Raw genomic sequence first — 27,172 nt, 5'->3', positions numbered from 1 at the left:
TTTTTTATTTTGCTAAGTGTCGACAGTATGTTCAGTGAACACATATACCCACACTTCCACAGTAAATGGGCTCAAGATAAAAACAGAACGGATAACATAAAAAGGCCTTAGTCAATTACCCCATCTTGGTATTTGGTTCTTAGGCGAAATTTATCCAGTACCAAAAAACAGTACCGAACCAAAATAACCGAATCCAAAACCAAACTGAAATTCATAAATAACTGGTCAAATCTCTATGTTTCCTCTTTGATATATGTTTTTTCTTTAGTCATATGCGGTAGTCATATGGTGTAGAATAAACTAGAAAAAAAAAACTTACCATTTACCATAAAAACTTACTCTTATTAGTCATTAATCAGAAGAAAATATTCTTTTTGTTATAAAATAACTTACAATTTTATAGTATCGAAAAATTTAAATAAGAGTGAAATTTTATACCCGCAGAAATAAAAGAACACTGATATAAGTATAATAACGAGAGAGAGAGTAAGTTATATGAGGAAGAAGAGAATGGTGTAAAAGTGCGCATTACAATCGATCGAAACAATCGTTTATATAGAAGTAAAAAGAGAAAGTTACTGTGTGTGCATAGTGGCAGTGGGCTCCACATAATTTACTTCACACGATCATTTTCAATGATCGGTGCTTCCTTTGTTGACATTCCATTTTTCACGTTTATAACACTCCCCCTTGGAGACCAGTGTCACTATCTCTTCTTGCTTAACGTTTTTGTTGCCTCGTTAAAAACCTTTCCAGGAAAACCCAATGGAAAAAACCATAGTAAGGTAAAAAGAGTACAACCACGTAAGCTCCCCCTCGGATGAGCAGTCATAGATCATTCCGATGACGCATTCCAATGTTATGAACATGTTTTCTGAATACCGAGGTAGGAAGTGATTTAGTGAAGAGGTCAGCTGCATTGTCGCTTGATCGAACATATCTTACTTCAATCTCTTTCTTCTTCTCGAGCTCTTGAGTGTATGAGAAGAACTTCGGATGAATATGCTTCGTTCTATCGCTTTTGATATATCCTTCCTTTGTTTGAGCAACACATGCCGCATTATCTTCATATAGAATAGTTGGCTCCGTATTTTCGTCAATTCCACTGCTTGAACAGATATGTCGGCTTATTGATCTTAGCCATACACATTCTCGACTTGCTTCATGGAGTGCGATGATCTCAGCATGATTTGAAGAAGTAGCCACGAGTGTCTGCTTTTGAGAACGCCAAGATATGGCAGTGCCTCCAATAGTAAAAACGTATCCCGTTTGTGATCTAGCTTTGTGTGGATCTGACAAATAACCTGCATCTGCAAAACCAATCATTTGACCCTTTGAATTTTTAGGGTAAAATAGACCTAAATCAATGGTCCCTTGAAGATAACGAAAGACATGTTTAATTCCATTCCAATGTCTTCGTGTGGGGGATGAACTGAATCTTGCTAAAAGATTGATGGCAAAAGATATATCTGGTCGAGTACAATTTGCAAGATACATAAGAGCTCCAATTGCACTTAGATATGGAACTTCGGGACCAAGTATTTCTTCATTTTCTTCGGATGGTCGGAATGGATCATTTTCAACATTAAGTGATCTAACTACCATCGGGGTGCTAAGAGGAGTTGCTTTATCCATGTTAAAGCGTTTCAATACTCTTTTGGTATATGTAGATTGATGTAGAAATATACCCTTTTGAGAATGCTCAATCTGTAAGCCTAGACAATATTTTGTCTGTCCGAGATCTTTCATCTCAAATTCTCCTTTTAAATAATCTGATGCCTTTTGTATTTCTTCTTGAGTTCCGATAATATTAAGATCATCAACGTACACCGCGATTATCACAAATCCGGTTGTAGTTTTCTTTATGAAAACACAAGGACATATAGGATCATTTGTGTATCCTTCTTTTGTTAAATGCTCACTTAGACGATTGTACCACATACGTCCTGATTGCTTTAAGCCATATAATGATCTTTGCAATTTTATTGCACATAACTCTTTAGGTTTGGAACTTAAGATTTCTGGAATTTTAAATCCATCTGGGATTCTCATGTAGATATCAGTATCTAATGATCCATATAAATATGCCGTAACCACATCCATGAGACGCATCTCGAGATTTTTATCAGCTGCTAGACTCATCAGGAATCTAAAAGTGATTGCATCCATAACAGGAGAATATGTTTCCTCATAATCAATTCCAGGCCTTTGAGAAAAACCTTGGGCTACGAGACGAGCTTTGTATCTTGTAATCTCATTTTTTTCATTTCGTTTTCGGACGAACACCCATTTGTATCCAACAGGTTTCACATCTTTGGGTGTGAGCACAATAGGTCCGAATACGTTTCGTTTGTTAAGGGAATCTAGTTCGACTTGAATTGCATCTTTCCATTTCATCCAGTCATGTCTCTTTTGACATTCATATACAGATTTTGGTTCTGGATCTTCGTTTTCTTCATTTATTTCTTGTGCTAAGAGATATGAGAAAACATCATCAATGTCATCCATCTTATTTCGTTTCCATATCTTTCCATTATGGATGTAATTGATAGAAATCTCGTGATTTCCTTCAGATTCAATATGTTCTCTATTGTCGTTAGATTCACAATTTTCTTCTTCCAAAATATTTTCTGTTATTTTGGGAGTATCATGCTTTTCACCTTCCTTACGTTTCCTAGGAACTTTATCTTTCGAACCAATAGGTCTACCGCGTTTCAAACGTGTTCCTGATTCACGTGTATCAACTGCCGCTCCATATTTTTGTGGTATTTCAATACGAGCAGGAGTATTTGCAGCTGGTATGTGTGATTTAGTTACCATTTTGGTATCAGCAAATGCATCGGGTAATTGACTTGCTATATTTTGTAACTGCATGATACGTCGAACTTCTAGTTCTGATTGTTTCGTAGGAGGATCAAGGTGTAATAAAGATGGCACATTCCATTTGATTTCTTTTCCTACTTGATTATTGTCTCCCCCTAGGGTTGGGAACTCTTTCTCATTGAAATGACAATCGGCAAATCGTGCCGTAAACACATCACCAGTTTGTGGTTCTAGATATCTTATTATTGATGGAGAATCATAACCAATATATATTCCTAACCGTCTTTGTGGTCCCATCTTTGTACGTTGCGGTGGTGCTATTGGGATATAAACTGCACAACCAAAGACTTTTAGATGGGAAATATTTGGTTCTCTACCAAACGCTAACTGTAATGGGGAATATCTATGGTACGCACTGGGTCTTATCCGAATGAGTGCTTCTGCATGCAGAATGGCATGTCCCCATACAGAGGTTGGAAGTTTTGATCTCATGATCAATGGCCTTGCAATTAATTGCAATCGTTTAATTAGTGATTCTGCCAAACCGTTTTGTGTATGAACATGAGCAACTGAGTGCTCTACTTCAATCCCTGATACCATACAGTAATCATTAAATGCTTGGGATGTGAATTCACCAGCATTATCTAATCTAACTCTTTTAATTGGATGATCAGAGAACTGAGCTCTTAATTTGATTATTTGAGTTAAAAATCTCGCAAATGCCATATTTCGAGATGATAATAGGCAAACATGTGACCATCTACTCGACGCATCGATTAATACCATAAAGTAGTAGAATGGTCCACATGGTGGATGTATTGGTCCACAAATGTCACCTTGGATTCTTTCTAAGAATTTTGGTGATTCTTTATCAATTTTGGTTGGTGATGGTCTTATGATTAATTTCCCAAGAGCACATGCAGCACATGTCATTTTATTACTTTGATATAGATCTTGGGTTTTCATTGAATGACCATGTGAACTTTCAATGACTTTTCGCATCATTGTAGTGCCTGGATGACCAAGACGGTCATGCCATAATGTAATATCTTCTGGATTTCTTTTGACCACAAGGTTTGATTCTATCGCATTAATATAAGTCTGATGTAATCCAGAAGGAAGTTTTGGAAACTTTTCCAGTACAAGATTTTTGCCTGATTTTTCAGAAGTTATATACATATACTTCTTTCCATTCTCAGTTGCAGACTGAGTTTCATATCCTTGAAGGTATATATCTTTGAAACTCAACAAATTTCTCTTTGAATTTGGAGAATACAAGGCATTGTTTATGGAAAACTTTGTTCCATTAGGCAACATAAAGTTTGCTTTGCCAATTCCCTCGATCAAATCCGTAGGACCTGATATTGTGTTTACAGTCATTTTTGCTGATTTTAAGTTAGAGAAATATCTCTTATCTTTCAGAATAGTATGTGTTGTACCACTATCTGGAATGCAAACTTCTCTGCCAATTTGCTTAGTTGTTGTTCCATTATCCATTTCTGTAACACACAATTAATATTAATAAAGAAAATAAATTTTCATAAGTAAACATTATATAATTATACATTGATTATAAGCACACACACTTATACATTAGACTATAATTATACATTAGTTGTTTCGAAAAACAATTTTATTCTAGAACTGAAAATACATAATAGTAATAATAATTTATGACATCACTGGCATTATTGGGCTTGATTACTATAAGCATTTTAATTATCTTGATGAGTGGCCTCGTTGACATCGTCCATAAAGTCAGAAGACTCAAGGTATGTAGATGTTGTACCCTCGAAGTGCTCATTGAGATTAACTTCCTTTGATTTGCCTTTGATGGTTTCTTGGTACAACTTACATAGATGCTGAGGAGTTCGGCATACTTGAGACCAATGCCCCTTCGATCCACATCTGTAACAGACGTTCTCGTTTTTACGAGTAGGGTTTTCTTGGGCTTCATTCCCTTTTCCACGATTGGATCGATTCCATGTGTTGGATCCCCTTCCTCTTGGGTTGTAACTCCTTTCATTACCACGATTAAATCGATGGCCACGACCACGACCGTGACCACGACCACGACCACGACCACGATAGGAAAAATTTCCTCTTTCCGGATTTTTTACATCCGTCGCATTCACCTCAGGAAATGCTTTGGTTCCCGTGGGTCGGGTATTGTGATTTTTGATAAGGAGTTCATTATTTTTCTCCGCTATCATGAGCGCTACAGCGAGTTCAGAGAACCTCGTGTATCCACGGTTTCTGTATTGTTCTTGTAGAACATAATGGTTTTTGTGGAACGTTTGGTAAGTCTTCTCAAGCATTTCTGCTTCCGTTACGGGCTTACCGCAATATTCTAATTGCGCCGCTATCCTTAATATAGCGGAATTGTACGTTTCCACCTTTTCAAAATCTTGAAATCGTAGGTTCGCCCACTCATCGAGTGCATGGGGAAGAGTTATTTTCTTCTGGTTATCAAACCTCTCCTTTAGGGCTTTCCAAAGATCTAGAGGATCTTTTACCCTCGCATAGTCATGCGTAAGATTTTCATCTAGGTGTTTTCTCAGAAATATTACGGCCCTAGATCTTTCGTGAGAAGCTGATTTATTCCCTTCTTTTATTGTCTCGAGTATTTTCTCTGAGTCTAGATGAAGCTCCATATTAGTTATCCATGCCGTGTAATTTGCCCCAGTTATTTCCAAAGCCGGAAACTGAAGTTTTTCAATATTTGCCATTTCTGAATTTCCAAGACACAAAATAGTAAATTTTATTAGAATTTTATAATATTTAAAATGAACCGTTTACATTAATCATGCAAGCAATTACAAATAGAAATAATGTATAGAAAAGTAAACCGATATTCATCGTAAATTCCCCCGGAGCAAATTCTCCAACGAATAAACCGTAAATAGATACACAAATTAGAATTGCAACTAAAATCAAAAACGCGCGAATCATCTTTCTTGGAATGAAAAACCGGAGGAGAGCGATTTGAAAATATTTGAGAGATAATGAAATGTTTGGATGAAGAAAATGAGTGAAGTATGAATGTATTTATAGATGTAAAAATACTGTTCATAGCCGTTGTAAAAAGGTAAAATTTTTGAATTTTTTTCTTTGTGACCGTTGGGGTTGAATCGTTAAATCGAAAAACAGTTTGAAAATATCGTAATAATCAGTCAATCAATTTTAGTAAATTTCACTATATATATATATATATATATTTTTTTTTTTTTATAGGTGAGCAAACATTTGTATAATAAAATTAATATAATACACAAATAAATATTAATCGTATTATGGTGATAGATTAATTTATATTTTAATATTGAATAAATTTTGCGGCGGCACAGCCAAGCCAAATGATAATGGTGTAATTAACAATCAAGGTTTATTAACGAGGCGACATACCGCCCGCATTAATATAGATAAATAATAGTGAATTAAAACAAACACTATAAAATAATAAACAATAATATAGGCGGTATACCGGCCATTATAGCAGGGTAAATATGATACATATAAACTTTACCGAATTGCAGAGTGATCGTGCTGATAACGTGTTATAAAATAACTTACAATTTTATAGTATCGAAAAATTTAAATAAGAGTGAAATTTTATACCCGCAGAAATAAAAGAACACTGATATAAGTATAATAACGAGAGAGAGAGTAAGTTATATGAGGAAGAAGAGAATGGTGTAAAAGTGCGCATTACAATCGATCGAAACAATCGTTTATATAGAAGTAAAAAGAGAAAGTTACTGTGTGTGCATAGTGGCAGTGGGCTCCACATAATTTACTTCACACGATCATTTTCAATGATCGGTGCTTCCTTTGTTGACATTCCATTTTTCACGTTTATAACACTTTTAAGAAAATTAAAACAAAACAGAAGGAGAGAAAATAGGTTAAACTATTGTGTAGACTATGGAAATCTTTAAACATACATACATTATGCATAAATTTTATTTGTTGGACTTAAAATAAGCTTATGTGTTATAATCAAAGTAGGAAGCAGATAAATTAGGTATTATTTTCATGCCTCTGAGATAACGTATGCCTTGCACCCTACTTGCACCCAGCATTACATTCTGCTAAGCTCTTGAAAATAGTTGTCTTGCGTGGGGAGATATAGTGACAGTGAGCACAACTGCGATTTTTGTCTTTAGTGTCGCAATTGACTGGTGCGCAGAATGGTTTCCCTTGAGTGTTTTGGCCATCGACAACTATATAAACAAAAAGCAACAGCAATATCACTTAGATATCTTGATGTTATTGCAACGATAATATAGATATATTATGAGCAAAGGGATATTAGTATAAACACATACATTCATGAAGAGGAAATAATGCAATCAGGATGACGCAAAAGATAGCAAACTGTGATGAAGACATTTTGATCTTTGTGATATTATTATAATAAAGACAGGTTTATTAATTAGAGTTTTCTTTTTTTTTTGGTTTACTAGTTTAATGGTTGTCATTTCTGTTTAAGATGAAGATTAATTTATAGATACAATAATGTAACTAGTAATGCATGTTTTGCGCGGTAATCCTTAAAAATTGGTTAGATTTGTTTGACTTGTTTTTTTTCTAAATAGTGTATGGCTATCATATTTGTGCCCGACTCTTTTTTTTCCTTATTAAGTTGCTTTCAGAAATCGTCCAACTATTGTGTGGTTATCATATTTGATAGATTAACTAATAATTAAATAAACTATTTCTTTAGAAATATTTGTGATCTCGGTAATGAGTCTCTGAAGAACATTGAGACATAAATTTTAGTAGTTTCAAACCATTTGAGGTATAAAAGGATTTGGTCATCGAAGTTTGCAAGAACTTGAGTGGTTTTAGCTTTCTATCCTTCGCAATTGTCATTCCATAATTTGACCCCATCATGTTTTAGTGGAAAAGAGAACAAGACACGCAGGGAGAGTGAAAGGACAACGTTTTTCCCAATTTGGCAAAGAATGATTGTTCTTTTTCCAAGTACCTAAACTGTACTTGATCTCTAGGCTATTGTATATGGATATATAATTCACTATCAATGGAACAAGACACATCAATTATTTTTCTTCTTTTATTTACTTGATTCATTAATAACGCACACACACTTCCAAAGAATCAGTGGGATCAAGTAAAATGGTCAACTCCTAGAGAACAGGACAGCTCGATATTAAAGTCTCCATAGTCGAATCATCATCGAATCATCATCGTACCTGACCTTCTTTAGATGCAAAATCTTGACATATGGCAAGGATGTAGTTTCAGGATGATCCAAGAACACACAGTAGGGATTTAGCTTCACCAATCTCTCAGATGACTAATAGATAGATGGAGGCATCGTACCTAACCCATCATTGCACTTCTCGTTACGAACATGAAGATGACGAACTCTACGCCTAGTCATACCATCAGATCCAAGACTTGAAACGAGATTCATTATGCTCATACACCTCATATTTCAGCTTGAATCTCTCCCACGGCTCTTGATCTCCTATCGAGCTACGAGCACGAGAAGTGTTGCTCATTTCCAGAACCCAAGAACCTGTCCATGAAACTCACAAAGACATCATCATCTTCAGAAAAATTGTTGGAATCCAAGTCCAAAGATGGAAGATTTAACCAGAGATTTCTCCATTGGTGCAAACCGATTCCTTGGTGGAAAAGTCAGAGAGTATCTTGCATGGCAAGGAATCAGGTAGATTGCTTAACTTATCAAATTTCCTCTGATTCTCTTTGACAGAGGTTTCACCACCATCCATGTGTAACTCCTAAGTCTGAGATTTAACATGTAAATCTGAGATTGCAAAGTTAGCAGAAAGTTAACGTCCAAGAACAAAAAAAAAATTAATCAAACAGAAATGAGCTACTGAAAATACCTTCCGGGCAAGACAAAAACCACAGTAAGTTCTCCGTCAAAATACCACACAGACTTTCTCGGTGGGGAAGAAGAAGAAATTTTTTTATTTTATTTTATATTATGAAGAAGAAAATTTTCATGGATTTAAAACATCGTCAACGGCATTTATCATGGCACTAACCATTGTTTAATACAGTGATTATTTATAATACGTTGCTAGCATGGCATTGAGCATATCAACAATTCAACGTCACGAGATCAACGGACCGGATCTCCGCTTACTTATAATCACATACTTTCACCGACGGTCACGTACGTTCCTATACGATTTTCTCTTGAGTTCTTTCCAATCTGATTAATCGCCGAGAGATGGTAAGGGTACAGAGTGGAAGAGAAGCAACAAATTCTTAAAGAGATGGTTAAATCTCTGACACGTGAGATCAACATAAGAAGATAGCTTTGGCTGAAAGTAATCAAACCAAGAATATCCAACTTATCAACGGAGCTGATGAATTCATTCATGATGATTCTTCGAAGACAGTGACGCTATCAACTTTAGATACTTGAGCCTTAGGGGTTTGCATTAGCATTACATACAACATATGTTGCCTGATATACATGTTCACATCTGGTAAGACCAGAAACTCAAAAGAGACATACATTTTCATACTCCATACATCATCATGTGCATAGTTATTGTTTCTAAAGCTTAATCTTGATTTTTTTGCTTAATCACAGAGCCTAAGGATTAGGATTATATTATTAGTTTTAAACTGGTTATAGAAACTGTATCTAACTAATATTTAAGAGACCATCTTGTAATCTAGGTTTAAACTAAACTAATTGGTTTAGAGCCAAATAATTGCAGTTTTATATTCATCGATTTTGAAAATCAACAGAAAAAAATTATGATTAATTTTAAATTTTAGTATAGTATTATATTAATTGTTTGACTCACTACCATTTCACAAAAAGACCGAGACCATTGCCACCAGAATCTCCGGCATAATCTCAGTCCGGTTAGACAATAGTTATTATTTAAATTAATCATTAATTTATTTGTTTTAATTACAGTGGCATATGATAAAATTATTGTAGACTAGTTAGGATTAATTATTATATGTATTTCAGTTTTAATAGTTTAGATTTTAGTACAAATTATGTTTTAACATTTATTCTGAAATTAGTTATTATATGTAATATTTTATTTGAAATGTTCTTATCTAGTTATTTTTTATAACTTACCCAAAATTACAATGATAGTTAGATATAATTGGAAACATTAAAATATAGGAAAATCGAACGTTGCTGACACAATTTCCTTAAATACATATTTGTAAAAGTCATTATTGCTAAGTATGATTTGTTTGGCTATTGTTGTAAGTTTGTTCTTGATTTAGTTTCTTTATAATTGAATTAATAAATTAAAAATAAGAAATGTCAACTAATCAAATTAAAACAATAAAATGGAGTGCTCTTCTATGAATGACACATAAATAAGAATCACTAAAATGATTTCTCAATTGATATATAAGAGGATTATGTATACTATGGAGATATCTAAGCACATATACAATAGGAATAAATTTTATTTGTTGGACTCAAATAAACTTCTGTATTATAATCTAAATGGAAAGCTGATGAATCTATCTTATTAAAACAGAAACATTCTGTTGGACCTAACATTTATTTTTGTAAATTTTTAAATTAAATACATCTTTATACTTTATAGTTAAACATACATTTAATCACTAATGTTCCTTTCTTTATACTACTATCCATGTTTCCAAACAATATACTTATTTCTTTATATTACTATCAGTGTTTCCAAACCATATACTTATTTCTATATACTACTATCAATGTTTTCAAATAATATATTTTATACTACCATCAATGTTTCCAAATAATACAATAATTAATCTTATTTATTTTATATCTATCATTTTCTCTTTAAAATTTTGTAGAAACATCATAATTTCATAAATTGCAAAATAGTGAACTTTAAAATTTCGATTATAAGATTACAAATTATGAAACTATTACAATTTAAATTCAATTAGATTACATATCGGTCATCCATCAGTTCAATCGGTTAGTCTCGGGTTTTAGTGATTTTTTAATATGAATATTTAAAAAACATAAATTGAATTGTTAGATTTCCGGATTAACCAGTATAATCACAATCGGGTTGAATTTAAAAATACTGATTTAAATGAAAAATATTTTAAATACACACTCTTAAAAAATTACCAAAATATTTGTTAAATTATTAGTGAAATTTTTCATCGTAAAATATCCTGCGCTTCAAAAGCGCGGGTCAAAATCTAGTTATGTTATTAAATAAAACGTTTATTCAGTGTTATTTTGCACATTTTGAGATAACTTATGTCTTGCACGCAGCATTACATTCTGCCATACTCTTGAAAGCAGTTGACTTGCGTGGGGAGGGAATGTGACATTGAGCACAACTGCGATTCTTGTCATTAACGTTACAACTGGCTGGTACGCAAAATGGGCCAGTTTTGCCAGCATGGCCTATATAAACAAAATAATACCAGCAATATCACTTGGATATCTTGATGTGATTGCAACGATAATATAGATACTAGATTTTGATCCACGCCTTTGAAACGCGAGATATTTTACGATGAAAAATTTCACTAATAATTTAACAAATATTTTGGTAATTTTTAAAGAGTGTGTATTTAAAATATTTTTGCATTTAAATCAGTATTTTTAAATTCAACCCGATTGTGATTATACCGGTTAATTCGGAGATCTGACAATTCAATTTATGTTTTTAAAATATTCATATTAAAAAATCACTAAAACCCGAGACTAACCGATTGAACTGATGGATGACCGATATGTAATTTAATTGGATTTAAATTGTAATATTTTCATAATTTGTAATCTTATAATCGAAGTTTTAAGGTTCACTATTTTGCAATTTATGAAATTATGACGTTTCTACAAAATTTTAAAGAGAAAATGATAGATATAAAATAACTAAGATTAATTATTGTATTATTTGGAAACATTGATAGTAGTATAAAAATATATTGTTTGAAAATATTGATAGTAGTATATAGAAATAAGTATATTGTTTGGAAACACTGATATTAGTATAAAGAAATAAATATATTGTTTGGAAACATGGATAGTAATATAAATAAAGGAACATTAGTGATTAAATGTATGTTTAACTATAAAGTATAAAGGTGTATTTAATTTAAAAACTTACAAAATAAATGTTAGGTCCAACAGAATGTTTCTATTTTAATAAGATAGATATGATGAGCAAAGGAAAACTAGTATAAACACATACATTCATGAAGAGGAAATAATGCAATCAGGATGACGCAAAAGATAGCAAGATGTGATGAAAACATATCGCTATGCGTGATATTACTACGTTAAAGACAGGTTTACTAAAAATTTTATTTTTTGGTTCACTAGTTTAATGGTTTTAGTTTCTATTTAAAATGGAGATTAATTATAGATAGAATAATGTAACTAGTAACACATGTTTTACACGGTAATCCTTAAAAATTGGTTAGATTTGTTTGACTTGTGTTTTTCTAATTAGTGTGTGGTTATTATATTTGTGCTCAACTCTTTTTTCATTATTCAGTTGGTTATAGAAAATGTCCAACTATTGTGTGGTAATTATATTGGAAAAAATATAAGTATATATTTAATGATTAACTATTAATTAAATAAAACATTTATTTAAAAATTTGTTGATCTCAGTAATGACTTTTTTAAGAACATTAAAACAGAAAATTTAGTAGTTTCAAACAGTTTGAGCTACAAAGGATTTTGGTCAACAAGTGTGTAAAAACTTGAGTGGTTTTAACTATTTTCTCTTTTTCGCGATTGTCATTTCAAAATTTTACCCCATCATGTTTTAATGGAAAAGAGAATGAGACACACAAAGAGATTGAAAGAATAACATGTTTCTCAATTTGGCAAATAAAGATTCCTCCTCTTTCAAGTATCCAAGTTGTACTTGGTCTTCAAACTATTGTATATCGATATATAGTTTACTAGAATAAGACACTTCAATTTCTTCTCTTCTTTTATTTACTTATAACATTGATAATGCACATGCACTTCCAAAGAATCAGTGGGATCAAGTAATATATGGTCAACTCCTCGAGAACAGGACAGCTCGATATTAAAGTTTCCATAGTCGAATCATCATCGTACCTGACCTTCTTTGGATGCAAAATCTTGACACAAGGCAAAGATACAGATTCAGGATGATCCAAGAACACAAAGTAGAGATTTAGCTTCACCAATCTCTCACAATTAATAGATAAATGTAGGCATCGTGACTAACCCATCATCCCACTTCGTGTTACAAACATGATGATGACGAACTCTACGCCTAGCCACACCATCATTCCAAGACTAGAAAAGAGATTCATCATGCTCAGACACCTCATATTTAAGCTTGAATCTCTCCAAGTGTTGTTAATTTTCAGAACCGAAGAACTTGTCCATGAAACTCACAAAGACGTCATCATCATCTGAAAAATTGTTGGAATCTAAGTCCATAGATGGAACATTTAACCAGAGATTTCTCCATAGAACGCTGGTGCAAACCGATTCACTGGTGGAAACGTCAGAGAATATCTTGCATAGCAAGGAATCAGGTAGATTGCTTAACCTATTGAATTTCCATTGATTGTCTTTGACAGAGGTTTCACCACCTTGGAAGAACTTCAAATGAGTAACAATTGCTGAGCCACTAAGCTTCCGCCACGTTCTTCTTCTTTATTCAAAGTTTGCTGCGACTGTTTGTTCCGAGATATCATATCCCACCACGTCTCACTCAAAAGTGAAAAATTCACACCCCCTAGATTTTTTTGGAATCGACATGATTTCGTTGATGATGTAAGAGAAATTCCGACTTACATTAATCAGTTCCTTGAGAGCTCCACAATTCTCTAGGAAGTATTTTGCTAATTTCATTTTACTTGATGTTCCCAGGATTCGTAGTATTCCTTCCCTTTCCTTGTATATAATATGAGGTGTCTCCAGCTCTACAATCTCGAGAGAAGACAAGTTGGAGAACTGAGGTAGCTGTTCTATTCCACAATAATCATGAATCATCTGTGCAGCAGGATAAAAGAAAACATGAGTTCACTAACAAAAGTGTACAAGCGCAATGGCATTAAATCAACCATGTTTTACATACATCAAGAGTGTCGATAGAGATTTTCATTTTTTCACTGAAGATAACCCGGTGAGAAACTAAATTATCTTGGAAGAATGATCTGGTCCCAGTGGGACACCATCTTCTACATTAAAGCGAACATCAGTGTCCACCTTGGCCGAGGGACCAATACTATGTATTATGAAGCTGTCACTAAGGGCATCATTATCGGTAGAATGATGAAAAGTCCATAATCTTTCTTTTTTTTTTTTTTTTTTGGTCATGAAACCATAAGGAACATCCCTTAATTAAGGGTTTTTTCTCATTTTTTCTCTCTTGGTCCTAGTGCTTCCCCCTTAAGGGATGCCTTAAGGCATACCAATAATCATGGTCTAAGAGTCTAAGAGTCATAGACTCGAGTCTTGGAGCGTCAATCTAATATAATCTCAAAGTCTTCAGTGACTGGGAACGCACACGCACATCTTTCAAAGAACACATGGCACTGAATGTCAAGTGTAAAAGAAATTGTAAGAAAAAAAAGAATCACCCACGCGCATGACAGATCAACGGACTAGATCTCTCTGTTTATTATCACAGACCGTCACCGACTGTGAAGTTAACCTTTACAACATTGTCTCTCGGGTTATTTTCAAATCTCAGTTTACACTACCAGTAAATCGCCGAGAAGAAGCAAAGCAACCACTCTCTGAGACGGCGGGAGGAGATCATGGCGGGGTACAGAGTGGAAGATGACTATGATTACCTCTTCAAAGTAGTTCTCATAGGCGACTCCGGAGTAGGAAAATCAAATCTCCTATCCAGATTCACCAAAAACGAGTTCAATCTCGAGTCTAAATCCACCATTGGGGTCGAGTTCGCCACTCGCACCTTAGCAGTCGAGGGTAAGGTCATCAAAGCTCAGATTTGGGACACCGCTGGTCAAGAGAGGTTCGTCTCTTCTTCGTGTTTTTGGTCGTCTAGCTTAGATCTTGCTAAGTGAGTGTATTGCTTGAGATCACTCTCAACTATCTTAGCTCCTTTTGCACATATATATCTTCTGATACGTTTCGTATGACATCATTTAGAGACTAGAGATGGTGACTATTCTCTTCTAGGTCTGGAGTTGGTGATTATTCAGTGCCTGATTCATTCACTGTGCTTGTTCCTAGTTTTGTAGTAGTGAATGTAGTATACCAGCATTTTACTAGAGAGTCTCTCCGTTGACTTTTTACTCTCAAATATTGCTCTTATGATTAAGCGTTGACGGCATTTGACCACCAAGGAAAGATTGTGGTGGTAGCTAATAATGTGAATGTAGATTGAATAATAGTCTATGTGTTTGACTCATTACGACCATGATTTGATTGAGTTGAATCTTAATTGGAATTAGGACTGATGTGATCTTTTCTTGTTCAGTGATCACTACAATCATGAACACTACAATTAACTTTTGTTAGAAATGTAATCTTAAGACGCAGTTTGATTCTCTTCACAGGTACCGTGCCATCACCAGTGCATACTACCGTGGAGCCGTTGGCGCACTCCTAGTATATGACGTAACCCGCCGTGCAACGTTTGAGAACGTAGACCGGTGGTTAAAGGAGCTCAAGAACCACACTGAACCAAACATTGTGGTGATGCTCGTTGGTAACAAATCTGATCTGCGCCATTTACTAGCTGTTCCGACGGAAGATGGGAAATCCTATGCTGAGCAGGAATCGCTTTGCTTCATGGAAACATCTGCCCTAGAAGCCACAAACGTGGAGGATGCGTTTGCAGAGGTGTTAACACAGATATACCGCATCACGAGCAAGAAGCAAGTCGAAGCTGGTGAAGATGGGAACGGATCTGTTCCCAAAGGTGAGAAAATCGAAGTTAAAAACGATGTATCTGCTCTGAAGAAACTCGGCTGCTGCTCAAATTGATAGGCTTCTCTTTTAAAAATCTGCTGAGAAAGAGTTGTAACCCCATGGTCCATTGTTTTATTCTGTTCTTGTTTTGTAACAATATGAACATCAATATGAGCTTTAGACTATACATGATATAATGTTCCTTCAAACTTTGTTTCAAAGTGTTGCTGGTCAGCCAGTTCTAGACTACAACAGCAACTGAGCGAGCCACCGTGTTTCGAAGTAGTAATCTCAATCTTGTTTAGGATACGATACATCAACGAGAGACGGATTCAATCTTTGTCCAAATGTGTAAGACGAAGAATAGAAAAAGCGATTCTAGTAACGAGTAACTATTAAAAAAAAATTGCGACCAAACAGTAAATAAATAGGTCACTGTTATTCAAATCCAAAAGCAAACACAGAAATAGTTATATTACTACACCAAAGTCCAGACACCAAATTATATAAAAAAAAAAAAAAAACAACAGGTAGGTGGCCTAAGAGACGCCTATATTTAAACAAAACAGAAGTACTCTTCCGCACTCATAGGAGCCACTCCTTTGCATAAGATACCCTGGAGAGCCAAAGATCCTGTAAGCTCGTTGAACAGGCTTTTGATTACAGCTTTCCGTTCATCTGACTCATCAGTACCATCAATAGCCAGTCCTCTAAAAGCTATATAGAGGACTGAACTTTTGGCCTTGAGCGGAGTCTCATCGTCAGTTTCTATAGCCACCTTCACAAGCTCCAGACTGGAGACTTTGTCCTCTAAAAATTCCCCATATTCAATACAAAGAACAAGCTCATGGAACAAACGAATCCCATATAAAACATATTAAAAAAATGAATAATGGGCCAAAGAATAAGAAGCCCATCTAAAACATTCTGATTCAGACATTTTCTGGGCCCAACTATCAATATAGCAATTTAGCCTTCCCTTCACTCTGATGAGTCTGCCAGATACTTTTCAGTTTACTTTTTCATTGCTTCACGGAGAAGGGAGCTTCTGCAATCTGCACTCGCCTCACCAAAACCATTTTCCGATGGATCTAACGACGACGCGGCAGAGGCGTCCACTGATACCCGGCTCTTCCTCATCTTCCTCGAAGCCATACTCGAAGACTGACAAGCCTAGCCGATCTAACGGCGGGGACGCGGAGGATCGCGGTCTCGGGTGGTTCTTGCCGTTTATAGCGCTTTGTTATCTCCGCTACATGAGCGCGACTTCTAACATCGTTCATGACTGCGACGAAGTCTTCAATTACTGGGAGCCTCTCCATTATCTTCTCTACAAGTCTGGGTTTCAAACCTGGGAATACAGGTTTTCGCGCTCGCTACATTGTACTGTATTAATATTCGCATTAGTGATGGTTGTTAGCTCGATTGTGTTTTGGTGAAAGCTGTGACGGAAAAGGCTTAGTTGTTGTTACTTTAGATTTGTGAGGCAGTGTGCGTTTGGGATCATAGTCATGAGATTAGTTACCTTTTTGTTTTTGTTTGTTTTGCAGTTCCAACTTTGCTCTTCGCTCTTACTTATACATTCTGTTCCATGAGCTGGCTGGGCGGCCTGCTGCTTGGTGGTTTGGTGATGACAAGGTACGCACTGTAGACTTCGTGGATTGTATTCGAATTAGTGTGTATATATATCTTATCGACTTGTGTTTTTTTGTATATCATGTGGTTAGGTTAGAGTTTTCTATGCGGTGAGACTCTTTCTGGGACTGGTTTCTGCAGTGTCAGACACTGTCCTTGTTGTTGCACTCTCCAGAAAGTACGGGAAGCGTCTCGGGACGTATGCAGTTGCGATGCTTTGTTTAACCAGTGGCTGCTTCTTTGCTAGCACCAGTGAGTGTTCTGTTTAGTATAGCTTTTGTGGTACTTGTTTAAGATTATTCTTAATATGCATATATTATTCTTTCAATCTTTAGTTTAGATATTGATTTTGTTTCCCTATAATTGGCCTAGGTTTCCTCCCGAGTTCGTTCTCTATGTACGCCATCAGTCTCTCTTCTGGTTTGTTACTTTTCGAGAAGTATGCCATGGCTGTTGCAGTTTCGGTTGTCGGGGTGATTCTTGGCTGGCCATTCTCTATCCTGGCCTTTTTACCTGTAGTTATTTACTCCCTGGTTAAGAGATTCAAGCAAGCATTTATCTCTGGCGCTGTCACTTCTATTCTTCTCCTTGTAAGTCAAACACCCAATCCTAGGTGCTTTCTATGTGTGGGTTTTATGGGAGTTATTGCATGTTTACTGTTTTTTTACTCTATAACTAGTTTTGCCTCTTTTTCAGGGAGTCTCAGTGCTTGTGGATTACTATTATTACAAGAGATGGACATCTTCCGTTTTGAACCTCTTGATATACAATGTCTTAGGGGGTGGAGAAAGCCATCTCTATGGGACTGAAGGACCGTTGTTTTATATAAGAAATGGTTTTAACAACTTCAACTTGTGTTTCGTTTTGGCACTCTTGTTCATCGCACTATTTCCTGTTATCCGAAGAAAGTATGACCGTGGCTTACTTGTTGTGATTTCGCCAATGTATATTTGGCTGGCGTTCATGTCACTTCAGCCCCACAAAGAAGAAAGGTGATCTTCAATATCTTTCATCTTGTAGTCTCTGGGCCACTTATAAGGCTGGCTTCTAATTCTAGATCTAGAGAAAACTGATTATATGATACATTTTAACATATCTGATACTAGACCAACAATGTTAATGATTGTCAATCAATTGCTGCAGGTTCCTTTATCCAATATACCCTCTTATATGTGTTTCTGCTTCTGCTGTTATTGAAAACATTCCTGAGCTGTTCCGGGAAAAGTATAGCTCGCGTGAAAGTCTTCTGGTGACAGTAAGTTCTAACTTACAGCATATAATTCTCCGAATTATTCCTTTTCATTAATTGAGAAGAACTAGTGTATGAATATGATTCTCACATTTCGTTTTGATATGCAGATAACCAAATACCTCCGACCTGTGATTCTTGGTCTTATCTTGTGTGCTTCACATGCTCGCACATTTTCTCTGATCAACGGCTATTCCGCTCCCTTAGAGGTCTACAAGCTGCTGGAGCACCATGATGATGCTGGACCAGGTATAAACAGAATTCTTCAATCATTACAATGCATACACAAGTGAAGAAGATCACATCTCACTAGTACCTCTGTAATAGTAATTCTCCATTGTAATAGTAATGTCAAAAGTTTTCTGAATACTGTTGTTTGGTTTTGTTGGTATGTCAGGTTCTGTTCTGTGTGTGGGAAGTGAATGGCACCGATACCCATCATCGTTTTTCGTGCCTGACTACATTAGCGAAGTACGGTGGATCGATGATGGATTCCGGGGTCTTCTTCCATTCCCATTTAACAATACACTTGGAGGCACGGCAGCATCACCTCCATACTTCAACAACAAAAACCAAGCATCTGATGAACAATTTGTAAACCCCACACTCTTCTCTCTCTCTCTCTCATGAAATCCTTGAAAATTATCTAACCAAAAACTTGCTTGATTTTCTCTTTCCCTTTTTCAGTTAAAGAATATTGAAAGTTGCACATTCCTCATTGAGTTGCAGCTGAGTAGACCGTATGCATATAGAGGCAGCGACTTGTCGACATGGGAGGTATAAGAACCAAACATCTTACTGAAAGAAAATATTGTACATTTCACTTTTCTCTACTACACAATTGTGGTTTTTTCTTTTGGCAGGCTATAGCGGTGTTGCCATATCTAGATAGAGAGCTATCGCCAGCAAAGTATAGATCGTTCTTCATACCTTACAAGTGGCAAGAGAAAAACGTGTTCGGCAAATACGTAATACTAAGAAGAGTACCAAAATGATATCGTCTTTTAAAAAACTCTGTAGACAGATAACTCTGAACTCAGTTGATTGGCCAGTCTTGGGCCGAATGTAATAGTCAGCATATGACATGTATCGTCTTTAGACTTCATTTACACGGTCCGTAGTTGAGACTTTCTAGTAAAATGGTCCGTAGTTAATGTCCGGTACTAATGAATTATTATGATTCTGCAATTGTTTTTATCGTTATGAATTATTGGAGATTCTATTGAACCCAATTTGGCAGCATTATGGGGGTCTTTTTTAAGTTGGCGTTTGACCAACGCATATGAAAGCATATGAAAAGATTTGAAGGGCATCTCGGAAAAAGAAACTTTTACTTTATTTTACAAAAAGAGTTCGTAAACATTGTCTGAAATTTTATATCAACGAGACGAGAGACGAACAAGCTTCTTTAGCTAGCTCCGTTCTCTATCTAAAGAAAAAAAAAAAAACCTAAATTCTCTGAGAGATCGATCAAATCGGATAGCACGCAATAATGGCCAATAGTAATCTTCCACGAAGGATCATCAAGGTGCGTTTTCTACGATCTTTTGCGAAACTCTCCTCCAATCTCAATTTCTCTCGGTTCCTTTTTCTTTTGTTTTAATCTGGAATCAGAATAAGCAATAAACCGGCTTGTAACTCATCTGAACTGGGTGAATTTCGATTAATTGATATTATCTGAACTTACGATCTGACTTTTTTTTTTGTTTTCTCCGATCTCCTGATAGGAAACACAACGTCTGCTTAGTGAACCTGGTAAGCTCATCGCTTAATTTGTACAGTTGATTGTTAGCTGAAAACAAGTTGATTTTTGGTAATAGATGTTTTCAATTGAATTTGGAGTATAATGGTTGTGTGTGTGTTGCAGCTCCCGGGATAAGTGCCTCTCCGTCTGAGGAAAATATGCGCTACTTCAATGTTATGATTCTTGGTCCTACCCAGTCTCCTTATGAAGGTACTCAAACTCTTTTAACACTTCTCTAGAGGATGCATGCTTATAACTACTTTCTGCTACTTACCACCAGTTTCATTTACCTTTACCTTTTTTTATTATACGAGTGATGGAATCTGCTGTGTCTCTCTGCTATGAATAACAGACGCGTCTATTAGCTACCCCTTGATTTCATCATATCGACACGCCGCTTCTTGTTCATATATACGAGTTCTTCCAGTATTAGTGTTTTTATCGTTCTTTAAATTGTCTATTAAATTTATATATTTGTTATCTTTTTATTTTATTTCATAGGAGGCGTTTTCAAGTTGGAGCTCTTTTTGCCTGAAGAATATCCGATGGCAGCTCCCAAGGTAAGAGTTTTGCTCTCTTTTTTTCTCATTTCATGTTTTTTCTCCATTCACTACATTCCGTGGTAATAAATAGTTTAACTCAACAAATATTAAGTGAACTCCTTGTTAATGGCTATTAAGGTGATTGTCTTTCCTCTTTAATAATTTAATTTTTTTGTACCTAGTAGGTTTATGAGATTGGCAACTGTTGTTTTTTTTTTGACAAATTCAAATGCATTTTTTACTTATAAAAGATTAGACAAGGTATCCAAGTTTCTGTATTGATATAGAGTTTGGGAGGTTTTGTTGATAATATAATCTGTAACACAGGTTAGGTTTCTCACCAAGATATACCATCCTAACATTGACAAGGTTTGTTGTTTCTCTTACCATCTCGATAACTATCCAAAGTCCAAACACATACTATATATCCTTATCATTTATGTAATATGTTTTATATTGTTTTGTTTTACGTATATATAGCTTGGAAGAATCTGCCTTGACATACTGAAAGACAAGTGGAGTCCTGCTCTCCAAATAAGGACCGTGCTCTTGAGGTATATATAATCTTCTATAAATTTACTCTCGCTAGTCTCTGCTAAACCAAAGACATTATAGTAGTTATTGATATTAATTACTGACACATTATGATTCCCCAATGCCGATTTTTCTTAAAGTATTCAAGCCCTTCTAAGTGCACCAAACCCAGATGATCCCCTCTCTGAGAACATAGCTAAGCACTGGAAAAGCAATGAAGCAGAAGCTGTGGAGACAGGTGATGATAATAATATTATCTAGAAACTGAAAAAGTTACAACAAAATTCGTTATTCCTCCTCTATCAATCTTCTAATGTCATATCAATGTGAACATATAATGCAGCTAAGGAGTGGACTCGTCTATATGCAAGTGGCGCTTGATATAGAGTGCAAAAAGGAGAAAGTTCCTTGTCATTTTAAATAACAATCTATCTGGTGAAACACTCTCATCTCAAGGTTTTATCTAGAATCCTTTTTTTTTCTAAAACAGGAAAGAAAAAGATTTGTACTCTATGAATATGTATAACTTGGGTGGGTATTTAAGACTCGTTTGCCCATATTTGCAAACTAACTTATGAGCTTTGTCTGTGTTGTTCTATTATCATTTGCTCACTGTAGACAATAAGATTTCACTTTTCACAGGCTGTGGATAAAGGTAAATTTGATAACTGATCGAAGTAGAGAAAATGTTACTATTACAGATGTATGAAACGGCCACTAAAATGAAGCAGCTTATTTTGGTCAAATGTAAACAGATGATATTTCAATTTGTACTTCTTTTTTTTTTTCTTAAAAATTGCATTTTCAGAAACTGGATTCGTCAGTAGATGGACGCCTCAAGAAGTACCTCAGACTATTGGCAAGAACCTACACACAACATTTTGATTTTACTCATCTAAACAGCATATTAAGATTTGAATTAAATAGTTTTGCCCTTGAAAGAAAGAGAAAGAAGTCTGCTTTCTGTTTTATTAATTTTTAGTTACCTGCTGGAGAGGCTTGATTAGGGCTTTGTTCCTGTAACTTACGTGGAACTTAACCTTAGCCAAGAGACCCTGTTTCGTTTGTTTCACATTCAACGTGATCAAAAAGCAGAGCGAATATATCATCAGAAGAATTAGGTTTAAAATCACTAAAGTGTACCTCGGTGTCAAATTCTCCAGATTCGACAGCTACACTGATATCTGTAATCATCTTCACAAGCTCAACTAATAGTCCAGGCCTATCCGCTGTTTCTATGTATAGTAAACTGCATTATCAACAACAATACTTATGGATCGGATCATATATTGAAAGATAAAAGTGTATTATTGTTGAGATCATTGAAGATAAGGTATGGGTTTCCATTTACCTGCGGTCTGCTCCATCATCTTCAATTTTTATATGTGTTGCAATGTCCACATCAACCTGTCAACGTCCCAATCCAAAATACAGTCGCGTGCTTAATATCTTATTCATCTTATTGACCCGCCAAATGGGAATATGTTAATAATTATCTGGCTAAGTCTTTGTTTTCTATTTTCTTAGTTCTTATTTTAGATGACCGAGTGGAGTGAGTGAAAACTGAAAAGCATTAGATAATTAAATTCTCGAATAATATAGATAAGGTAAGGCACTAAAGAAATGGATAAAGAGCATCAAGCTTAAAGGGTTTCTTTTTTAACCTGTTCAGTTGGTGGAAGAACACCAAAAGCTGCTCCCATTGCCAACTGAGAACTTGATTCCTGATCCAAATAATTGACAAGCAAATGTGCGACTTGAGAAATGATACAAGATAGAAAGTTTCAAAATAGGATACAAGAAGTGGTTGTTTATACAGGATGGAACTCGAGCAAATTGTTTATGACAGTGAGACGGATGGCCTCGAGCAACTCAGGGTCTTCTACTTTTCTTCCGCTATCCCTGTTTCAGAAGAATGCACAACATTCAATCCAGAGTCAACTTATGACTTGATTCAAAAGTAACGCTAAGTATGTAAGAAAAGACGTACGCTTTAGTAATGGCAAATTTGTTGTGCTTGCCAGAAGAATCGAGATAGACATTAGCCTTGACGACATTTAGACCCAAGTTTTTGAGCGCATTCATCTGTGAAAAAAACATTTGGTTAAACTCGCAAATAAGAGTGTGAAAATAAAACGAAGGAAGTTAGTAAGAAGAACATCTCATTACAGTGTCAAGCAGAGCTCCGAGACGGTCTCCAAATGTAACTTCCAGAACGGTTGCTTCAGGGTCAGAATCTTGGTCGATTATGACCACTGGAGTTGGAACTTTGTCAGAATCAGCTGCACTTCCACCTTGCTGAAAATAAAAAACAAAAAAAATTCTTTAAAATTATTTATCTGATCCTTTGTGTACTATATTCTTCTTGTGTAATCCGATCATTTCCTACCTCCACAGCAGTAGCGTTTGCAGCTCGTGGCTTCAAACTTGATAATCTAACACAGAAAAAGGAAAAGTGGGATTGATTGATTGACTGAAGGTGGGATCAGTAAAAGAACACAAACAGTTTCACCAAGATACAACAAACAGAGTATGGTCAAACAATTTGTGTGTTAACCTTTCCAACTCAAAATTAATCAACTGTTGTATTGACTAAAGTCATTTATATAATAGTGTTGTTTTCTTTACTAAACTGTTAGATTTTGGTCGATCAACAAGATTAGCTAGTATTCAACTGAATAAGCTAACTCAAAACACTCTCAGAAATAAAATATTTGAAAAAATAGAAACCTGAGTCGCTGAAGATTTATAATAGGCTTATCGACATAACCAAACGTGATTGTGCTAGGAGGAAGACAGAAAGCTCCAACATCACGTCTGATAGCGGGAGAACTAGAAGCATCAGTAAAACAAAGAGCTGAACCAGAAGCAGAGGCCATAGCCACCATAGCTGACTTGAACCCGAAGCAAAAAAATAATAATAATAAGAAAGTGAGGAAAACGTTAGAGAGAAAAAGGGAAGAAGAACAAGAGCCTCTGGACTGGTCTCATCTTATCCGCCATGAGAGGACCATAATTAAAAAAAAAATACAAAAATTATCTTCACCATTAGATAGTCATCTCTCTAGCTTTCATTTTCCTTCCCCACTCTTCCATATGATAAATTCATTAAATTCCCACCAAAAAAAAAAACTTTTATAATTTCGAATACGACAAACTTCTTTATCATATTGGCCCCCCAAATTTATCGGAAGTGTCTGAAATTCTGAATACAATACCATTCTTAATTAATGGGCCTAACTTTCCATCCTCAATACGATAACATTAAGGCCCACTAACTTAATGGGCCTGGATGCCATCGGAAAATTACAAGTGTGCCATTTCCTCTCTGCTCAACCTTCTTTCTTTCGTCAGATTTGCAAACCCAAATCCCTCTCTAAAACCTTTGCTCCGTCGACTCTTGAGAGAGAGACGAACCAGAGAAATGTTTAGATCCGTCGTAAGAACCGCCGCCGGCAATCTCAAGCTCAATCGGAGATCTCTGATTCCAAACGACGCCGTTTCTCATTTCCCTCCCGCGGCAACAACACTTATACCTAGCTTAGATCACATTCATCGCTCCTTCTCGTCTTCCAAGAGCACTAAATCCACCATCACCAAGACGAAGAAATCCGAAGGCAAGAAATCCAAATCCAAAGGCGGTGAGGCCTCCTCCGCCGGAGGAGCCGAGGACGGAGAGTTCGGCGGCTCCGCTGGAGACGACCTCGAGTCTGGCCGAGCCAAGAGGCTAGCCGACGACGAGAAGATTCCGTCTCTGGACGTAGGTCCTAACGGCCGACCTCTGTTCACTCCGAGAGATGTGACGCTTTCGAAGCTGTCTCACAAGGATATCGGCTCCTACTTCAAATTCGAGTATATCTCTATATATATATATCCTCTCTTAGCTTATTGTGTATCGTTGTATGTGTTTATGTTGTGTGATGTGTGGATGATAGTGAGGCGGCGTTGAAAGCAGTTTTGCCAGAGGGATTGGCTTCAGGGATTGAAGATGAGTTTAAAGAATCATGGAGACCTGCATTGCTTGTTAGGAAAAGTTTCTTGGATCTGAGGGATAACTTCAGACGCATTGCTGATCCTCCCACGTGGCCTACTGAGGCTAAAGGTCTCTTCTTTTGTTTTGTTCATCTTAAGTGTATAAGAACAGTGATCTCTTCTAATCTGGTTTGTTTGTTAGACTTAACCAGGATTTGTAACACCGTAGTCTATTTCTAATCATTGGGCTACTTTGTTCTGAAAAGGTGGTGTGAAGCCTAAGAAACAGATTATCTTGGATGGTCCTGTTAAGAGTGGAAAGAGTATTGCTTTGGCGATGCTTGTTCACTGGGCACGTGACGAAGGCTGGCTAGTTCTTTATGCACCCAAAGGCCGTGACTGGACTCATGGAGGCTACTTCTACAAGAATCCACATACAGGCTTTTGGGACACTCCTCTACAAGCTGAGAGTATTCTCAAGGCAAGATTTTCACTAGCCCTCGTCCCTTGGAAATGGGATTCCTTCTAGTTTGAGAGCGTTTCTTATTAAACTTGATTTTTTTCTGTAGGATTTTGTTACGTTCAATGAACCTCGCTTAAGGGAGTTACGGTGCAACGTCTATGATCCCATCGTGCTTGGAGAGGGTGCGGGTGTGGGATACTTGAAAGGACAAGATAATATGCCCATTCCCGAGGATTCAACTCTGTATGACCTTGTGCAGATGGGGATTAAGAGCACTCACGCTGCTGTTAGTGTCGTTGTGCGACTTAGGAAAGAACTCTCACTCGTTAAAGATGTACCGGTGTTGATTGCAATTGATCAAGTTAGTTCCCTAACTTTCCCATTTATGAGATATCTGCTATTATTTTAAAAGCTAAGCCTCTTTTCACTAATCTTACTACTGCTTGTTTGCTTGTCTTTCAGTACAACAATTGGTTTACATTCAGTGAGTTTGAAGAGCCCGTGACACCACGTTCTTGCCGACCTATACATGCCAGAGAACTTACGACGGTAAGTTTCTCTTCTGAATTCTTATCTGAACTCAGACAAACAAAAAAAATCCCCAATTCACACAATTCATTTGGCAGGTGAATGCTTTCAGGAGCATGATGCATGATGATATGATGGTGGGTGCATTCTCACATTCAACAGCAGTAGGCAAACTACGTAAAGACTTGCCAGATGTTCCAGCCGATGCTCGTCAGGCTTTCCCTCGTTATAGTTTAGATGAAGCAGAAGCTGTCTGCTATTACTACCTTCGGTGAGTTACACGAAACAGTTTTAAGTCTTTAAGGAGATCATAATTATACTCTTTTAACTTTTTACTCCTCTACTGATCATAGCTTATAGTAAGTTGCATATTATTAAGCTGGTCTGCTTGAATGACAATAAACCGTCCTAAAGTGGACATTGATGTCATGAATACGCTTTTTGTTGCAGGCAAAGACTGGTTAGGCGTGAGGTATTCTCAGAGGAAAACTGGAAGAAGATATACTATTTGGCTAATGGAAATGGAGCAGAGATGCGTTGGTTAGTCCCTTTCATGCGTTGAGAAACAAAACACATGACCAAACAACATAGTTCTTTTAATGTTGCCTTTGCTGCTGTTTGAAGTTATCCCATTAGTTTGGGGGAAAAAAAACCTCTTTTCAGTTTCTGATTTAAAAGGAAGATTCCTTCTTGTTGTTTGAGTTTGCTAGTTTAGGTTTTTGTCTTGTCTGTAACAGACTTGTGGTTGGACCTAAATCTCTTCATAATAAAATCAGTGCCTTTCATTTAGTAATGACTTAACACA

At 36.1% G+C, this 27,172-nt stretch overlaps 6 protein-coding genes across 6 annotated transcripts; 4 read left to right on the top strand and 2 right to left on the bottom strand.

Moving 5' to 3' along the window:
- Positions 1 to 4,523: 4,523 nt before the first annotated feature.
- Positions 4,524 to 6,681, bottom strand: LOC130511461 (uncharacterized). Its single transcript, XM_057008465.1, has one exon. It carries the CDS (start codon positions 5,550 to 5,552, stop codon positions 4,539 to 4,541), a length of 1,014 nt encoding a protein of 337 aa, XP_056864445.1. The 5' UTR covers positions 5,553 to 6,681; the 3' UTR covers positions 4,524 to 4,538.
- Positions 6,682 to 14,502: 7,821 nt separating this feature from the next.
- Positions 14,503 to 15,909, top strand: LOC108811142 (ras-related protein RABA1b). The gene is made up of 2 exons (XM_018583192.2): positions 14,503 to 14,798; positions 15,346 to 15,909. The coding sequence occupies exons 1-2, from the start codon at positions 14,578 to 14,580 to the stop codon at positions 15,773 to 15,775; spliced, it is 651 nt and encodes a 216-aa protein (XP_018438694.1). The 5' UTR covers positions 14,503 to 14,577; the 3' UTR covers positions 15,776 to 15,909.
- Positions 15,910 to 16,701: 792 nt separating this feature from the next.
- Positions 16,702 to 20,113, top strand: LOC108837010 (dol-P-Man:Man(6)GlcNAc(2)-PP-Dol alpha-1,2-mannosyltransferase). The gene is made up of 10 exons (XM_018610093.2): positions 16,702 to 17,063; positions 17,251 to 17,338; positions 17,428 to 17,587; positions 17,708 to 17,925; positions 18,032 to 18,327; positions 18,479 to 18,590; positions 18,695 to 18,833; positions 18,982 to 19,178; positions 19,272 to 19,361; positions 19,448 to 20,113. Exons 1-10 carry the CDS (start codon positions 16,786 to 16,788, stop codon positions 19,577 to 19,579), a joined length of 1,710 nt encoding a protein of 569 aa, XP_018465595.2. The 5' UTR covers positions 16,702 to 16,785; the 3' UTR covers positions 19,580 to 20,113.
- Positions 19,855 to 22,043, top strand: LOC108811153 (ubiquitin-conjugating enzyme E2 36). Its single transcript, XM_057008444.1, has 8 exons — positions 19,855 to 20,112; positions 20,312 to 20,339; positions 20,452 to 20,538; positions 20,830 to 20,888; positions 21,198 to 21,239; positions 21,351 to 21,424; positions 21,545 to 21,642; positions 21,748 to 22,043. The coding sequence occupies exons 1-8, from the start codon at positions 20,077 to 20,079 to the stop codon at positions 21,783 to 21,785; spliced, it is 462 nt and encodes a 153-aa protein (XP_056864424.1). The 5' UTR covers positions 19,855 to 20,076; the 3' UTR covers positions 21,786 to 22,043.
- A 7-nt stretch (positions 22,044 to 22,050) lies between these two features.
- LOC108811132 (ACT domain-containing protein ACR11) lies at positions 22,051 to 24,481 on the bottom strand. The gene is made up of 10 exons (XM_018583184.2): positions 24,135 to 24,481; positions 23,794 to 23,839; positions 23,574 to 23,702; positions 23,395 to 23,489; positions 23,222 to 23,306; positions 23,069 to 23,128; positions 22,756 to 22,811; positions 22,548 to 22,653; positions 22,391 to 22,459; positions 22,051 to 22,271 (listed from the first exon to the last, which is right to left on the bottom strand). Exons 1-10 carry the CDS (start codon positions 24,290 to 24,292, stop codon positions 22,209 to 22,211), a joined length of 867 nt encoding a protein of 288 aa, XP_018438686.1. The 5' UTR covers positions 24,293 to 24,481; the 3' UTR covers positions 22,051 to 22,208.
- Positions 24,482 to 24,744: 263 nt separating this feature from the next.
- Positions 24,745 to 27,156, top strand: LOC108808224 (uncharacterized). Its single transcript, XM_018580404.2, has 7 exons — positions 24,745 to 25,256; positions 25,340 to 25,506; positions 25,643 to 25,857; positions 25,946 to 26,200; positions 26,302 to 26,388; positions 26,466 to 26,638; positions 26,818 to 27,156. The coding sequence occupies exons 1-7, from the start codon at positions 24,829 to 24,831 to the stop codon at positions 26,927 to 26,929; spliced, it is 1,437 nt and encodes a 478-aa protein (XP_018435906.1). The 5' UTR covers positions 24,745 to 24,828; the 3' UTR covers positions 26,930 to 27,156.
- Positions 27,157 to 27,172: the final 16 nt, after the last annotated feature.

Source organism: Raphanus sativus, chromosome 1 (genome assembly GCF_000801105.2).
Source record: "Raphanus sativus cultivar WK10039 chromosome 1, ASM80110v3, whole genome shotgun sequence".
NCBI lineage: Eukaryota > Viridiplantae > Streptophyta > Magnoliopsida > Brassicales > Brassicaceae > Raphanus > Raphanus sativus.
This window is presented reverse-complemented; position numbering and strand designations above follow the sequence as displayed.

Excerpts from the sequence above, each read along its gene's own strand:
- LOC108811153 (XM_057008444.1), top strand. The coding sequence starts at position 20,077 with ATGGCCAATAGTAATCTTCCACGAAGGATCATCAAG. Across the intron at positions 21,240-21,350 it reads ACCATCCTAACATTGACAAG|CTTGGAAGAATCTGCCTTGA; the intron begins GTTTGTTGTTTC and ends ACGTATATATAG. Across the intron at positions 21,643-21,747 it reads AGCAGAAGCTGTGGAGACAG|CTAAGGAGTGGACTCGTCTA; the intron begins GTGATGATAATA and ends CATATAATGCAG.
- LOC108811132 (XM_018583184.2), bottom strand. The coding sequence starts at position 24,292 with ATGGTGGCTATGGCCTCTGCTTCTGGTTCAGCTCTTTGTTTTACTGAT. Across the intron at positions 23,840-24,134 it reads ATAAATCTTCAGCGACTCAG|ATTATCAAGTTTGAAGCCAC; the intron begins GTTTCTATTTTT and ends TTTCTGTGTTAG. Across the intron at positions 23,307-23,394 it reads AAATTTGCCATTACTAAAGC|GGATAGCGGAAGAAAAGTAG; the intron begins GTACGTCTTTTC and ends CTTCTGAAACAG.
- LOC108808224 (XM_018580404.2), top strand. The coding sequence starts at position 24,829 with ATGTTTAGATCCGTCGTAAGAACCGCCGCCGGCAATCTCAAGCTCAAT. Across the intron at positions 25,257-25,339 it reads GGCTCCTACTTCAAATTCGA|TGAGGCGGCGTTGAAAGCAG; the intron begins GTATATCTCTAT and ends TGTGGATGATAG. Across the intron at positions 26,201-26,301 it reads TGTTGATTGCAATTGATCAA|TACAACAATTGGTTTACATT; the intron begins GTTAGTTCCCTA and ends CTTGTCTTTCAG.
- LOC130511461 (XM_057008465.1), bottom strand. The coding sequence starts at position 5,552 with ATGGCAAATATTGAAAAACTTCAGTTTCCGGCTTTGGAAATAACTGGG.
- LOC108837010 (XM_018610093.2), top strand. The coding sequence starts at position 16,786 with ATGGATCTAACGACGACGCGGCAGAGGCGTCCACTGATACCCGGCTCT. Across the intron at positions 17,339-17,427 it reads GGTGGTTTGGTGATGACAAG|GTTAGAGTTTTCTATGCGGT; the intron begins GTACGCACTGTA and ends TCATGTGGTTAG. Across the intron at positions 17,588-17,707 it reads CTGCTTCTTTGCTAGCACCA|GTTTCCTCCCGAGTTCGTTC; the intron begins GTGAGTGTTCTG and ends TAATTGGCCTAG.
- LOC108811142 (XM_018583192.2), top strand. The coding sequence starts at position 14,578 with ATGGCGGGGTACAGAGTGGAAGATGACTATGATTACCTCTTCAAAGTA. Across the intron at positions 14,799-15,345 it reads GACACCGCTGGTCAAGAGAG|GTACCGTGCCATCACCAGTG; the intron begins GTTCGTCTCTTC and ends TTCTCTTCACAG.